Raw genomic sequence first — 15,256 nt, 5'->3', positions numbered from 1 at the left:
CTTCAGCTAAATAATACACTAGATGTCTTCTGATGTCCCTCACTAGTCTGGGATTCTGAGTTTCCCTGGGCTCCATTTTAAAATAGCACACTTCTGGGAGGAGCAACAAATTAAGCTATTAAAACTGTGATAATTTAATTAAATAAAACTTCCCCCAAAACCCCAAACAAACTGTGATATTACTGAATCTAGTCTAAATGCTAGAGCTAGAAGAGGCATGAAAGTAGATAACATGTATAAAGCACTTTGCAGACCTATTTACTGTCGTTTAGTCATTTCCAACTTTTTTGTGACCTCATGGACCATACTGTCCATTGGGTTTTTCTTGGCAAAGATACTGGAGTATCTTAATCCAGAGGATTAAGGCAAACAGAAGTTAAATGACTTTTCCAGGGTCACCTAGCTAGTAGGCATCTGAGGCTGGTTTGAACTCAGATCTTCTTGACACCACACCCAGTATTCTATCCACTGAGCCATGTAGCTGCCTCCTGGACTTTGTCTCTTACCAAAAGTTACCCACTAGGCACTTGAATTTCTCCCCCATTAAGAGAGCTGGGTTTCTTGCTCATTTAAAGTTTGAGAATAGATTGAGATTGTTTGGACCCCAAGATCTCTAACCATTTGCTTGACCCAATAAAATTGTGTAGTGGTGGGTGCCAGGGGGCACTGGATATAAATACTATCTATTATCATTATTTTTATTTATGTGAGAGCTGGAATCCAACCTTCTGGCTCACAGAACTCTCTGGCCAATGAGCGTCCCAGTTTGTCTTAGTCCCTCAGATGTTGGTAAAGACATCTTGGTACAGATCTGGTCCGCCATTTTGGTTTACACTTATTTACCTCCTGATTCAGACTCTTTCTCTCCATCTCCTAATGGAGTTGTCTTTCCTGCACTTGGATATAGACTGACCCCCAGCATTAGTTGGCCTGCCCTGAGTGAGAAAACCTGTCTTTGTTCTATCTCTGAAGAAATCCCATGGCCTCTTGCTACACTCCCATACCCAGCATTTATGCTTACCTCCCTGCTCCAGGGTGCCAGGTGTTCACAGACTTTAGGTCTTGATGTTAACATCACCTGTGGATGTGAATAGGTTCTAAGCAACACTTAGTAATTCTAAGTAATTCGAGGTGTCATAGTAGAAAGAGTGTGGGAATTGAAAGTAAGAAGACCTGAGTTCAAGTTTGACCTCATACACTGACTTGGCCAAATCACTGGGTTTCTTTTCCCTTTTTTTTTGGTTCCTTTTTTTATTTGTTTGTTTGTTTTCTAGCCTGATTATTATGTATCCTCATGTGATAGAAGACAGGAACCAAACCAATTGCCCTTAACTTGTTTCTAAAAGTTTCTCCACTTCAAAGCCTTTATTGGAGACACATTTCTGGGAAAGTGAGCAGGGTGAAGAAGGTGAGAAGGAAGGAGTCAGAACAGCTTAGCTTAGAATGAATTTCTGCCCAGAAATTATTTGACTTTGGGCAAATCAGTTACCTTCTGTTTGCCTGAGTTTCCTCGCCCTCTGTTAAAAGAAGAAAGGGTATGTGACTTAATTTTAACCATCTAGAAAAAAACATTATCTATTCTGTTTGGCATTATGTTTGGAGATTGGGCAGTGGCACAGTGAGTGGCACACTGAGGTGGCACAGTGGGTAGAGTACTGGGCTTGCAGTCAGGAAGATTTGAGTTCAAATCCAGTCTCGGACACTTACTGGTGATATGACCCTAAAACGACCAGTCACCTCTTTGCCTCAGTTTTCTTATCTGTCAAATGAAGTAGAGAAAGAAATGGCAAACCACTCTAGTATCTTTGCCAAGGAAACCTCAGATGGGGCCACTAAGAGACAGACACAACTGAAACAACTGAATAAGGATCAAAATGGCACCTATCTCCCAGGGACGTTGGGAGATCAGATGAGCTAGGCTGTGTAGAGTGCTTTGCAAACCTTAAATCACTATATACTTCCTTGCTATTCTTTTCATTCTCTCCCTTGCACTTGGGACATCCCTGGCTACTTCACAACTCCTAAGAAATCCAAGTCTAGCCTTCACTTTGGGAAATGAAGCCTCTTGGCAAGAAGAGAGTTTTTAATAGGGGAACATGTGGCCACATTAAACAAATGGAACTCAGTGGGTAAATGGATTACCATCTGAGAGGCCCCAGAGAAGGCACTAAAATTCAGTCTCACTTCACAACATAGAGACAATAAACTTTTCTTTATTATCTCAAAGGGAGAAGATTCATTAGATTTAATGAGGAAAAAAAAAGGAAAAAAATCTATAAAATGCAGCTTGCTCCTGTGAGAAAGACTATTCTCTCAGGGACCACCTCCTTCAGGAAGCCTTCCTTTCTACTTATGGGTTACAGACATTCCTGGGGTTTGCACTATACCTAATAATAAAGGCAGGGCAGAATGGTGGCAAGAACGATGACTTTGGAGAGCACCTGGGCTCATTTCTGCCCCCAATTTCCTGGGTGATCAAGATTTAGGGCTCTCTGAGCCACAAGTTTTCACATCTATAAAGTGATAGGCTTGGACCAGATGCTCTTTCAAGCTCTGGGTCCTGTGACTAAGATAGGACATCACTTGAAAACCCAAAGATGGAAACCAATAAACTGGTAGATAGGACCTTCCTTGGTTCAGAACAAAAATAGTTATAGCTTATGGTTACACAGTGTCCTAGACTGATGAAGCACTTTATGTACATTATCTTTTCTGATATTCACAACAATAATAATAGCATTTATAGAGTTTGTCAAGATTGACAAAAAACTTTACAAATGTTATTCTATCCTTACAACAGCCTGGGGAGGTAAGTGCTACTATTACTATTACAGATAAGGAAACTGAGGCAGACAAAAGTTAAGTGACTTGCACAGGGGTTGGTGTCTGAGGCAAGTTCTGTCTTCTGGTTTTCCAGACTCCAGGCCCAGTGCTCTATCCACTGCTCCATCTAGAGTCTTACATGCCCGTGAAATCATTTTGACTGATAGTATCATTCTCATTTTACCGATAGAGAAACTGAGGCCCACGGGGGAAGGTGATTTGCTTAAGACAACACAGCAGAGATGTACTAGAAAACAAGTCCTCCCATTCAAAGTCTAGTGATACCATAACAAAGCAATGCAGAAAATTAAAAAAATTCTTTTTGAGTTAAAAACCAGCGAGTTAAAAAATAATCGAGTAAATAAAAGTCTCACTCTTTTTAACTTAATGAAAGATTTCTTGAATTAATGTCATTGTTTTCTCCCTCACCATCTGTTGACTCAATAAAGTTGTTTTAAAAATGAGCTTAATTGTCTATGAAGTCACTGGGTTTGAACTCAATACAAAACTTTTAAAAAATGATCTTAGTTGTTACAAAAATCTCAACTCCCTGAACTTGAGCACCATGTGTGTGAAACTAGCCCTTCGTTGGCACGTGTCATGTGTGATGCAAAGATGTATATTACACAGTCCCTGGCATCCAAGAAATTTGAATCCTCAGTTTGAAGGAAGATGAGCCAAAAGGAAAATACCTATAATAGTGACAGCTACTTAAATGAAGATAGTGTTCAATGGTGGAGAACCCTGAATCACCTATAACAGACAACGTTGGTTCTAGATTGTTGAAGCTAAATCATATGTCCTTTCTTCTTTTTTTTAACAATGGGCAAATTATAAACTGTGACTTTGAAATGACTCTTGTGTTGAATGGGCCACATTTGGTTTTTATTAACCTATCTGTGAACATCCTCTCAGTAGACTATAAACTCCCAGAGGGTGAGACCTGCTTTGGTTTTCTTTTTCTTTTCTTTTCTTTTTTAAACACTCACCTTCCGTCTTGGAATCAATTCTGTGTATTGGTTCCAAAGCAGAAGAGCGGTAAGGGCTATGCAATGGGGGGTGGGGAGGTTAAGTGACTTGCCCAGGGTCACACAGCTGGGAAGTGTCTGAGACCAGATTTGAACCTAGGACCTCCCATCTCCAGGCCTGCCTCTCAATCCACTGAGCTACCCAGCTGCCCCCCCTGCTTTGGTTTTCTCTTTGCATACCTAGCGCCATGTTTCTTGTCCCAGTGCTTTACTATAGACAAGGTATGATGAAACATTGGTGGATTAAGTGGAATGATATAGTGGAAAGAGCACTGGCCGGGTAGTCTGGGGGAGCAGGGATCCCAAGGGCGGGGGGATTGGGTTCCATCCTCTAGTATAAATTAGCTGTGTGACTTTGGGAAAGTCCCTTCCCCTCCATGAAGCTCAATAAGATCCACTAGAAGGGGTTGGACCAAATGCGATTCAATGTCCCAACCAGTTGTGAGATCCCATGATTCCAACTCTTGTGTGTCAATTTGTAGATGAGTTAGTTCGTTTTGCATATCTTGTCATAAAGAAGAAACATAACAAAATACATAGGACTAGGACAAATTAATGCAATGGACTAGGTCACATATGACTGATTTGCTTTTCCTTTCTGACCATCTGTGCTCTTGGTTAGAGGCACTGTGGTTGTTGTTCAATCATTTTTTAGACCTGTCAGACTCTGTGAGCCCACTGGGGATTATCTTGGCAGATATATTGGAGTGGTTTGCTGTTTCCTTTTCCAGCTCACGTTACAGATGAGGAAACTGAGGTCAACAGGGTGAAGTGACTTGCCCAGGTTCTCATAGCTAACAAGTGTCTGAGGTCAGATTTAGACTCAGAAGATTTAGTCTTCCTGATTCCAGATCCAGCACTCAATCCACTGTGCCACCTGCCTGCCTAATCTATCCCTTCTCATTTTAAAGATGAGGACACGAATGGTCCCAGAATGGTAAGTGATTTGCCTTAAGGTCACATAGAGCCAAGATTCAAACCCAGGTCCCTTGATACCATATCTAGTGCTTTCCCCTCTGTGTCAGGCTGCCTTCCAGAATGGGAGGGATGGAAAAGAATAAGGAGTCCTGTCTGGTTGGAACACAGAAGGAGAAAAATGCGACATAACGCTGGAGAGGTAGGTTGGAACAAGACTGGCAAGGATCTTCAATGCCATTCAAAAATGTTTATTCAATCTTTATGGCTCATCAAGGGCTCTGAACATCATCAAGGGAAGTGCCTTAGGTGACTATGCCTCTGGGGGCATCAAATTAAATATTTTCATGTGGCAGATGACAATTCAAGTTTCCCCCATTTTCCCTAATGACTTTTGTTTCCAAACACTGTGTCAAACAGTAGGCATAAAACCCTTAATTAGTTCTCAATTAATTAACTCCTTTGAGAAAAAGAGGAATGAGGAATGAAGATTATATAAGACCAAGTGATATGCCAGACTCAGCAAGGGTGGGGAGAAAAAAGACATACATGTAGACACATGCATGAGGTTATCCCTCTCCACCCTCAAATGTCAAGGTTAGGAATGACCTCAATAGGTCTCTAGTCTAACCTGTCCCGGAGCAGGAATGCTTCTTACAACATCCCTTACAACATCCCTCCATTTGAAGAACTCCATTTATGGGTCAAGAAACATTTAGTAAGCACCAACTATGTGTCGGCCACTGGGCTAAGTGATGGGGATGAAAAGTAAGACAGAAATATAGACCCTGCTCTGAAGGAGCTCAAGAACCAATGAGGGAGAAGCACACAAATAATGATGGATAAAAAAGATAATTGGAAATAATCTACAGAAGGAAGATATTAGCATTAAGGGGGTGGGGGTGGGATTGCGAAAAGCTTCTTGGAGAAGGTGAGATTTGAGCTGGGACTTGAAGAAAGCCAGGGAAGTCAGGAATTAGAGATGAAGAGGAAGAGCATTCCAGGCAAGAGGGACAGCCAGTGAAAATGGCCAGAGGCAAGAGCTTCAGTGTCTTGGTAGAGGAATAGAAAGGAGGCTTGTGTCAGTGGATTAAAGAGTACATACAGGGATTAAAGGTGTAAAAAGACTGGAAAGCCAGATGGTAGGGTGGGATGTAAAGTAATGAAGGGCTTTGAATGGCAAATTATGATTTTTATATTTGATCCTAGAGGTGATGGGGAGCCTCTGAACTCTAGGGAAGGGAGGTAAGTAGTTTCCTTGATGGGGCTTTTCCTACTTCCTGAACCAGTGCATTCCATTGTAGAATAGGTATGGTTACTGGCAGGTTTGCCCAGATCTGATTATCTACAACTCCATACTTTGCTCTTCGTTCTTTCCACTGGGACTAAGCAGAATAAATTTAATACCTCTTCCATTTGACTGACCTTTGAATATTTGTAAATTAGTTATCATGTTCCTGCCTACTCTCTTCTCCAGACTTACCTTGTTCATTGAATAAATCTTCATCCTCTCTAATCTCCAGCCTCCTCATCATTCTGGTCACCTTAACCTCCTCAGGACTCTCTGTTTTATCAATATTCTTCCTAAAATATGTGATTGGAATCAAACATAATGCCGTAGATGTGGTCTGGCTTAGGGGGCGGGATAAAATGGGACTGATCTCTCTCTGTCTCTGTCTTTCCATGTCCCCTTTTCTCTGTCTCTTTTTCTTTCTGTCTCTTTCTCTGTTTCTCAGTCTTTCCTCTTCTCTCTCTGTTGTCCCTTCTCTCTTTGTCTCAGTTTCCCTCTTCTCTGTTTCTTTCTGTCTCCCTCTCTGTCTCTTTCTCTCTAGAAACTTGGCCTTGATTAATGCAGCCCTGAACCTGTGACAGAAACCTGGAGTTAGCCTTCTGGCATTTCCTGACTGAATCCAAACTCAGCTATCAAGAATATTCAATGTTAGAACGATTATTGGCTTAATCAAATAGCTGACATTAACAGGATGAAGGACTTGGAGTCAGGAATACCTGAGCTTAAATCTGGCCTCAAACACTTAACAATTGGGGTATCCTGGGCAAGTCGCTTACATGCTTCTTGCCTCAGTTTCCTCATTTGTAAAACAGGTTTAATAATAACTGTCTAGCTATGTGGCCCTGTATAAGTCCCTTAACTCCAATTGCCTAGCCTTTTACCACTCTTCTGCCTTGTAACTGCTACTTAGTATTGATGCTAAGACAGGAGGTAAAAATGACAAAAGTCTGCTAGACTAGAACTAATGTCTCAGGAGAGTTGAACTGGAACTGAATTCAACTTCAAAAGGGGCTAGTGATCTTTTGATTATTTTTTACTTCCTGGTAGAGTTGTGCAGTAAGACTTCTCTAAGGTTCTAGATAAGGGAGAACGGTGGCTGCCACTTGGCTGCCAAATGTCTATAAGCATATATCATTTCTGTTTCTTTTGTGTTTAATTTTTCCTCATTTTAGTCCTGGATTCAAATTTGGCCTCAGGCACTTTTTAGCTGTGTGATCCTGGGCAAGTCACTTAAATTCCCTAGATGGAATTGTCCTGGCAGGAGCCACATGAATTTGGGACAACCTGAGGTTCCATCAGAGACATCCATCCCAAGTTTAGTCAGTGACAGAGAAAGGACCTAGAGCCCTTAAAGGATTGTGGTTTCCTGAATGATCATGAGAAGCATTGGCTAGGGACTGGAGAGCCCAAAGATAAGCTCTAACTAAGAAGAATTCCTTAAGGACAACACTAAGGGAGGAGACATCCTTTTCCCAGGTGTATCCTTTATATGTGTGCCCCAAGACCTCTGTACTTTATTGTGAAACTATTCTCAAAGGGATAATGTTTCTAAAACATTTGCTTTGGTACATAGTAGGTATTTACGCAATCCTTGTTCCCTTCTCGTCCTTCTCTTCAAGAACTTTGTATATACAAGGATTGAATACACCCTCCTTCGGGAAGATTGCTTTGTAACAACTATTTTTGGAATACCTACTTAGCAAACCCCTTTCCTAAAGGCTAATAGAGTTCATCTGGCAGACTGACAATGGGGAACATACTTGTGAGGGCTCAGAAACAACAATACTTGAAATGTAAAGCCTTCAGGTTTACCCTTAAAGCCAGGCGTGAAGGAATAGTCAGTCTCTGCCTGACAATACAAGTGAGAACTGGGGAATTGTCCCATAAGGAAAGACACAAAAGGAAACTGACAATTAGAAGTGCCTAAAAATGGAAGGAACTACCTTGGGAAGTAATAAGTTCCTTGTCATTGGAGGTTTTTGAGTAGAGGATGGCTAATCTTTTGTCAGGGATGTTATAGAGGCAAGCTCTGTTCAGGTATTTGTGGACTAGATTTTTTGTGGCATCCCTTTCAACTTGAGTGAATGACTAGCACAATACCTGTAAGTGTTCACTTTTGTATGGAAAAAAAAAGGTAAGGGGGAAGCTCGATGGTTCAGTTGATTGAGAGCCAGATCTAGAAAGGAGAAGTCCTGGGTTCAATTCTGGCCTCAGACACTTCCTAGCTTTGTGATCTTAGGTAAATCACTTAACCCCGATTGCCTAGCCTTTACCTACCATTCTTCTGCCTTGGAACCATACACAGTATTAATTCTGAGACAGAAGGTAAAGGTTTAAAAAAAAGAAAAAGAAAAAAGTTGAATTGGTTTTGAGTTACTGCAGAAAAAAATCCTTATTTTTTAGCTAACATAAAAATGAATGCAACTTATATATATGCATATGTATATATTAAACCATGTAGGCTACTATTGTAAAAATTAGATGTTCCCAGGGTGTACTGGGAAATGTCTTAACAAGTAGATCTTTGGGGAAAAAAAAGAAAATGTGCCTACTATGCATTTTAAAATTTAATCTGTGTTAACACTCTCTCTGTCACTTTCCTGAATCTAGAGAATCAACAAAATAATAAATCAAGCTCTAGTTTTTAGCATTTGCTGTTTTTGAGACATTGGTTGATTTCCCAGGTATAAATTCTTGCACTGAAAAATTTAACAATTGACTCTTCCCAGAGTTCAAGCTGGCTTCAGCAAAACCATGAAGGCTCCTAATGTCCATGATACCTAATGTCCCTCTCAGCTCTTAATATTCTCTATTCTAAGGTAGCTCCCCCAACTCTAGTTCTAACATTCCAGGATTATATATGAAATCTCCCTTAATTTGATTTACTAAAAAAAAAATTGTGGTCATTCTTATCTCTCAACACACTGTGAGATGGAAAGAATTTTAATAAATCTGGGTTTGAGTTCCAACTTGGTTATTAACTTACTCTGAAACTATTTGCAAATCATAAGTCATTGTTCCTTTCCTGGCTATAATTCCCTCCTTTTTCAAAGGATGAGTCTAAATGAGATGCCTTTTCAGATCTCTCTAGTGTTAGAAGTCTTAGATATTTACAGATTTTCATAATCTCATTAACTCCCCATACTCATCACTTTTTGTGCTCCAAGAATCAGAGACAAATTCCAAAGGAGTGAATGGAATTTGGCTCTCTCTAATTTCCTAGCTTGCCCTTGCTACAGCCAGTTCACTCCTGGCTTTCCTGCTAGTTGCCAGCACCACTGGAATTTCCCAACAGCCTTCAACATCATCTTTCCTTCCCAGGGCTCCAGCTCAGCAAAAGCTTCCAGCCAAGTACTGAGAAGCTATCATTGCCCAAGATGGAAATGTAGCATGGCTCAGTGGAAAGAAACTCTAGATTTAGAGGCAGAAGTTCTGGATTCAAATCCTTTGTCATTTATTTACTCCAAGGAGTCACCTTTTCACCCTGGACCTTGGTTTCCTTAATTGGTCAAGAGGATCCCCAAAGACTCTTCCCATTCTAGATTCTATAATCCTAGGTGCTAAGGGCATAAAAATGGTCCAAAACATATTAGAAATAGAAAAGTGACCCTAAAGGAACCATGAGGGATAAGTAGGGAGTTGTACCCCTTTTAGCACATAGCTTTTTTTTTTCCACCTTTCTTTCAGCAGAAATTAGTTTGCTTCTGCTTTCAGTGGCTCCCTGGCCCACTAGAGCACTCCCAGAAGAATATTCACAGTCATACAGCTGTATGTATTTTACTGTAGGCAAGCCTCTATAGTGGGGAAAAAAGATTACTTATAGACATCAGAATAATTGCTTTTTCCAATATAAATGGAGATTTCAGAGACTCAGGAAAGTATGAAGGAAAAAGCTAAGCATGTATGTAGAGTAGGGATTCATAGTTTCCTAGGATTTAGTCAGAAGGATTCTGAGGAATCATCTCATTCAATTCTTTTACTATATGGAGAAAGGAAAAGAGGGGGCAGCTAGGTAGTACAGTGGATAGAGTGCCACACCTAGAGGCAGGAATACCTGGGTTCAAATCTGGTTTCAGACACTCCCTAGCTGTGTGTACCATGGGCAAGTCCCTAAACTCTGATTGCCTAGTCTTTGCCACATTTCTGCCTTAGAATGGCTACTAAGACAGAAGGTAAGGGTTTAAAAAAATAAAACAAAGAAAGAGAGACCTAGAGTTTGTAATTGACTTGCCCAAGGTACACACGAAGAAGCAGATCCTGCCCTAATAAGTAGTCAAAAGGATATGAACAATTCTCAAAAGAATTGCAAATGATTAACAACTATAAGAAGGCTTGTTTCAGCTTACTAATAATAAGAGGAATACAAATCAAAACAATGCAGAGATTTTTTTTTTTACCTCATGTCTAATAAATTGACAAAGATGACAAAAGATGGGAAGTGCCAATGTGGGAAGGGTTATGGAAAGCTAGACACGCTAATTCACTGCTGGTGCTGCTTGTGGCTTTGTCCTCTCATTCTGGAAAGCATTCTGGGTCTAAGCTAAGAAAGGGTCTCAACTGATCACACTCTTTGACCTGGAGATCCCATTGACAGGGATATATCTCAATCAGTTCAATGATAGAAAGGCCCAATATATTTATTTATTAAAAAAAATTTACCTTCTGTCTTAGAATTGATATAAGTATAGGTTAACAGGCAGAAGAGTGATAAGGGCTAGGGCTAGGAGCTGGGGGATAAGTGACTTGGCCAGGGTCACACAGCTAGGAAGTGTCTGAGGCCAGATCTTAATCAGTTCCACCTGACTCCAGACCTCCACTGATATACCTAGTTGCCCTGTCCAATATATATTTATTTATTTTTTAAACCCTTACCTTTTGCCTGGGAATTAATATGAGTATCAGTTCCAAGGGAGAAGAGTGGTAAGACTAGGCAATTGGAATGAAGTGATTTGGCCAGGGTCACACAGCTAAGAAGTCAAATTTGAACCCAGGACCTCTTATCTCTAGGTCTGGAACTCTATCCACTGAGCCACCTAACTGCTTCCATCCAATATAGTTATAGCAGCTCTTTCAGTTTTAGCAAAGAATTATGAATAAAGCAAATGTCCATCATTTGAGGGAGTTCAATAAATTGGTATATGAACCAAAAAGTCGATTACTCTGCGATTAGAAATGGTGACTATAAATAATACATGGGGGCATGGAAAGACTTAGAAGTACCGATGAGAAGTGATCAGGAAAGAATCAGGAAAACAGCATAGACAGCAACTAGAGCAATGTAACTGCAAAAAACAGTAACAACAACTAAGAGGGCTCCTTGTAATGATCCCAAAGAGATATATGAATGCATCTTCTAGAATGCATCTGTAGAAGTGGGGGACTTTGGAGGTGGAACACAACATATACTGTCAGGCTTGGGGTGTGTGCTGGCTAGTCTCACTAAACTGCTTTTCGTCTCTTTTAAAAAATTCTTTTTTTTTTTTTTTACACAAGGAATGGTCAGGAGGTCTATAAGGAAATGAGAGGGATGCAAAAAGACAAGGTATCTCTCTCTCTCTCTTTTTTTAAAGCAGAACCCAAGATCCAAACTTTTTTTTTTCTGACTGCAAATCTAGTATTCTTTCTAGTATACTGTATAGATTCTTAACAGTGAGAGGAAGGAGGAGACAGAGTGGGGAAGCACACGGCCTAGACAAGGTCCTTAATAACAACCCATTTTTGTTTGGTTGCCAGATGTTAATAAATGACACATGCTATTTCTAAATCCTTCCGCACCCCTCTTTGCCTTCATAATTAGGGTCCTTTCCTGTTATTTCCGTACCAGTCCAAAGTCCTGGTATGTACATCAGTTCAGTTGCTTCTGATTTCTTTGGGGGAGGATACTAGAATCAAAGGCCTATGCAGAAGAGACCAAGGGGTCCTCTAAGAGCTGCTAAGACCTTCTAAGAGCTGAGTGACATTCACCTCTGCCTACCTCGTCTCAAAGGTCTCTCATGTCTACCTTCCCTTCCCAGATCTTCACCACTGACTCTGAAATCTGACTCAGGCAGGACATTAAGGATGTGGAAACAGTGTGAAACAATGGGTACTGAGTGCTTGTCCTGGAGTCAGGAAGACCTGGGTTCAAATCTCACTCAGACACCTACTAGAGGTGTGATTCTGCATAAACCATTTAATTGCTCCTAGCCTTAGTTTCCTCATCTCTAAAAAGGAGTTTGCTTTGTTTTATTTTATTTTATTTTTTCAAAATCTATGATCCAATGATTCCTCAAATACCAACTAGAAACACTGTTAATATGATCTTTTGTTGGAACAAAGGGTCAAGTGAGTCAGAGCAAAAGCCCAGATTAATGTCTGGAGACCACCAAGTTAAATGCCCAGGAACCACTGACTAATCATCAGCTAAATGTTTCTTAAAGAGATTAGGAAAAAGCTGCCTAATTAGACAAAGAAAAGAGTTTTCTGGCCCTTGGGAGTTTGCCACCCACTAACCTACACCAGGAGCAAGCCCTGTTCTCACACATAAAAGTCATCTGGAGAAAATGCAGACTATGCTATGACTTCTTTTTCCACAAGATCTATTAAACACAAAAGAAGCACTTATCTGTCTAGAAAGGAAAGATAATAACAACAAGCACTGATACAGTTTACAAAGAAACTGCTTGTCTCAAAACAAAAGTAGGAAGATTAACACATGCTTTGTTTTCATTTTACAGATGGAGAAACCGAGGTTTAGGAGTAAGTACTCTCTATCCTGGAGACAGGTGAATGATCAGATGAAATAATGAGAATCATAAGGCTGGAAGGGACCTTGGTCACTATCTGGTCCAAGTCCTTCATTTTTCAGATTAGCAAACTGAAACCCAGAATCTTTCTCCAGGTGACCCAGAGGCCACATAGGACAGAGGCAGGGCTTGAACCCTGCCATTCTCCCCCACCCCCAGGGCAACACTCTGCCCATCACTTGGATTCTATAAACTTCACAGTAGGGTGGGGAGAAGGGCCCATGTCGCAGCCACTGATGTTTTCATAAACTTTGCTCCAAATATTTTCATAGACAAACCCTTCTTTACCACTTGTGCTACTTGGATTTGCTCAGTAACAAGGGGCTAACCAGCTCGAGGGCCCTAAATATGAAGACGAGGGTCTGGGAAATCAGAACTTGTTCTCCTCGAAAGTTGTCCCCTAAATAAACTGCCTCTGTAGCCCTGACACCTATGGAGATGTCTGACCTATACAATCTCCCCAAGCCGCAACAGTTCACTCTTTGATCTGGATTGGTTTTGTTCCCCTTTCGGCTCTAAAGTGCTGGTTTGAGGGCGGGGTTGTGGTGAAGAAGGGCTCCAAAAGTTCTCTCCCTATGTCCTGGTTCGTTCCTCGACCTCTTAGAATCTTTCCTTTGATTCCACTACGGAGCTGGATGAGAAGACTGGGGAAGGGGGAGCAGGAAGGGAAGAGGGAGTGGAAGAGCCAGTGGTAGAGTTGAAACTTTTACCAGATCTGAGGCTGAGGGAGAGGGGGTGCGTGGGTTGTCCCCCCTATACCTGGATACACTATGCGTTGGATTAAAAGAGATCTTTAAAGTCTCTTCCGTCTGAGAGCCTCTGATACTAAAATTCAGCCTAACCACCTCATTTCACACAAGAAGAAACTGAACCTGGAAGGGATGATTGATTGGCTCAAGGACTTCCTCCTTTCTCTGTCCTTTGGCAGGGGTTACAATTGCCTGCCATAAATGGGGAGGGGGTCAGTGCTCTCGGCAGCTGGGACCCAGGACTCGGTGGTGTACGCTGGCTGCTAGGCAGACTAGGGTGGGGGAGGGTAGAGAAGGGTGGTGGTGGGGGTGTTGCAGAGATCAGGAAAGGGACTGCGGGGAAGAGAGATGGAGCATTTTCCCTCCCCCCACCTTCCTTCCCTCATCCTTGCCCTCTTCTCGTCCCCCCTGACCCCCGCCCTCTAGTCCCCCATCCTCCCGCAGTTCGCCTAGCGCTGCGCCCCCTTACCCGGGCACACGCAGCCTGCCGCGGTCCTCTCCATGCGCCCTGAGCTCCTGGGCGACACCGCGGGGGGCGGAGAGGGGGCCAGGCGTCTCTCCTTCTCTGCCTTCTCGGCGGGGCTGGGCGGGGCGCAGTGGGACTGGGAGGGGCAGGGCCCGGCCCCCATGGGATCGGGCCCGGGGTCAAGAGGCGGGGAAGGGTAGCCGAGAGCCAGCAGCTAACCTAAAGCCGGGCCGGGGGCTGCCGCTCGCCTCTGCTTAAGAGCGCCCTGGGCGCATCTTGGCCAACCAGCTAGATGCTCGGTCCCCTGGGGCCGGGCCGGGGCTAGACCCGGGCGCGCTCCTATCCTTTGCGGTCCAGCCCATACCCCAGGAACTGGGGACTCCTGGAAGCAGGGGAATCCTGAGCTACCTCCTTCAGGGAGAGCTCCGAGCTGGGCCGCTGGCCGTGGCAAGCCACTGCCGCCCAGATAGCCGGCCGCCGCCCATTGCCCCTTCTCTTCTTTCCCTGGCCAGCTGGGTGTGCGGTGCCTCCGCGCTCCAGCTCCCGCTCGGCTCCGAGGCTCGGGTGCGCTTGGTTGCTCCGCCCTGGCGGCGCCTACTCTGGGGCCGCCAGCTTCACCCCGCGGGATGTGTCACATTTGAAAGAGTTCAGGGGAGAAGAGAGAGGGAGGGACATACACGCGCGCGCGCACACACATACTGTCCACACACGCACGCACACACACTCACAGGTCAGGGGAGACAAGCAGACGCGCGGAGAGTGAGACAAGGGGAGAGTAACACACACACACACATACACACACACACACACACACACACACACACACACACACACACACACACACGGAGAGGAAGGAGAGACTTAGGCAGACAGAGATGACAGGCGGAGAATGCGAGAAAGGAGCCAACCCTCCAACCAGGAGGCGGGGGAGGAGAGACAGGTTGAGAAGAGGGGGGCTGGGAAGAGCTTGAGAGCGGGAAGGGGGCAGGGAGAGGACGGAAAGACGGGGTGGGGGCGGGGGAGGTGCCGCAGGATCTGCAGTAGCTGTGCCCAGGGAGGAGGGAAGGGCAGCTGCCTCCTGAAAACGAACTCAATTGCTGGGCAAAAAAGGATAGGGTGGGGGTGGGGATGGCGCGGGAGAAAGCAACCCGAGTGCCAAGGTTTCTTAATTAGTTAGTTGGGCTCTGGTGGTGGGGTTT

The 15,256-nt window shown here is 43.3% G+C and overlaps 1 protein-coding gene across 2 annotated transcripts in view; it reads right to left on the bottom strand.

Moving 5' to 3' along the window:
• The window catches only part of BEAN1 (brain expressed associated with NEDD4 1), an 81,703-nt gene extending 66,755 nt beyond the window's left edge, over positions 1-14,948 (bottom strand). Inside the window, exon 1 of one of the 2 annotated variants that reach the window (XR_008912398.1) lies at positions 14,061-14,872. Coding sequence is in view for 1 of the 2 variants with exons in the window: in XM_056799987.1 (XP_056655965.1) it covers positions 14,061-14,220 (160 nt within the window). In the remaining variant the exon portion in view is untranslated. Of the gene's footprint in view, positions 1-14,060 lie in introns of both variants that reach the window. The other variant, XM_056799987.1, reaches the window with a different exon arrangement.
• Between the last annotated feature and the right edge of the window lie 308 nt (positions 14,949-15,256).

The sequence above is a fragment of the Monodelphis domestica genome, chromosome 1, assembly GCF_027887165.1.
Source record: "Monodelphis domestica isolate mMonDom1 chromosome 1, mMonDom1.pri, whole genome shotgun sequence".
NCBI classification, from domain to species: domain Eukaryota; kingdom Metazoa; phylum Chordata; class Mammalia; order Didelphimorphia; family Didelphidae; genus Monodelphis; species Monodelphis domestica.
Note: the sequence above shows the minus strand (reverse complement) of the source record. Positions and strands in the feature narration are given on the sequence as shown.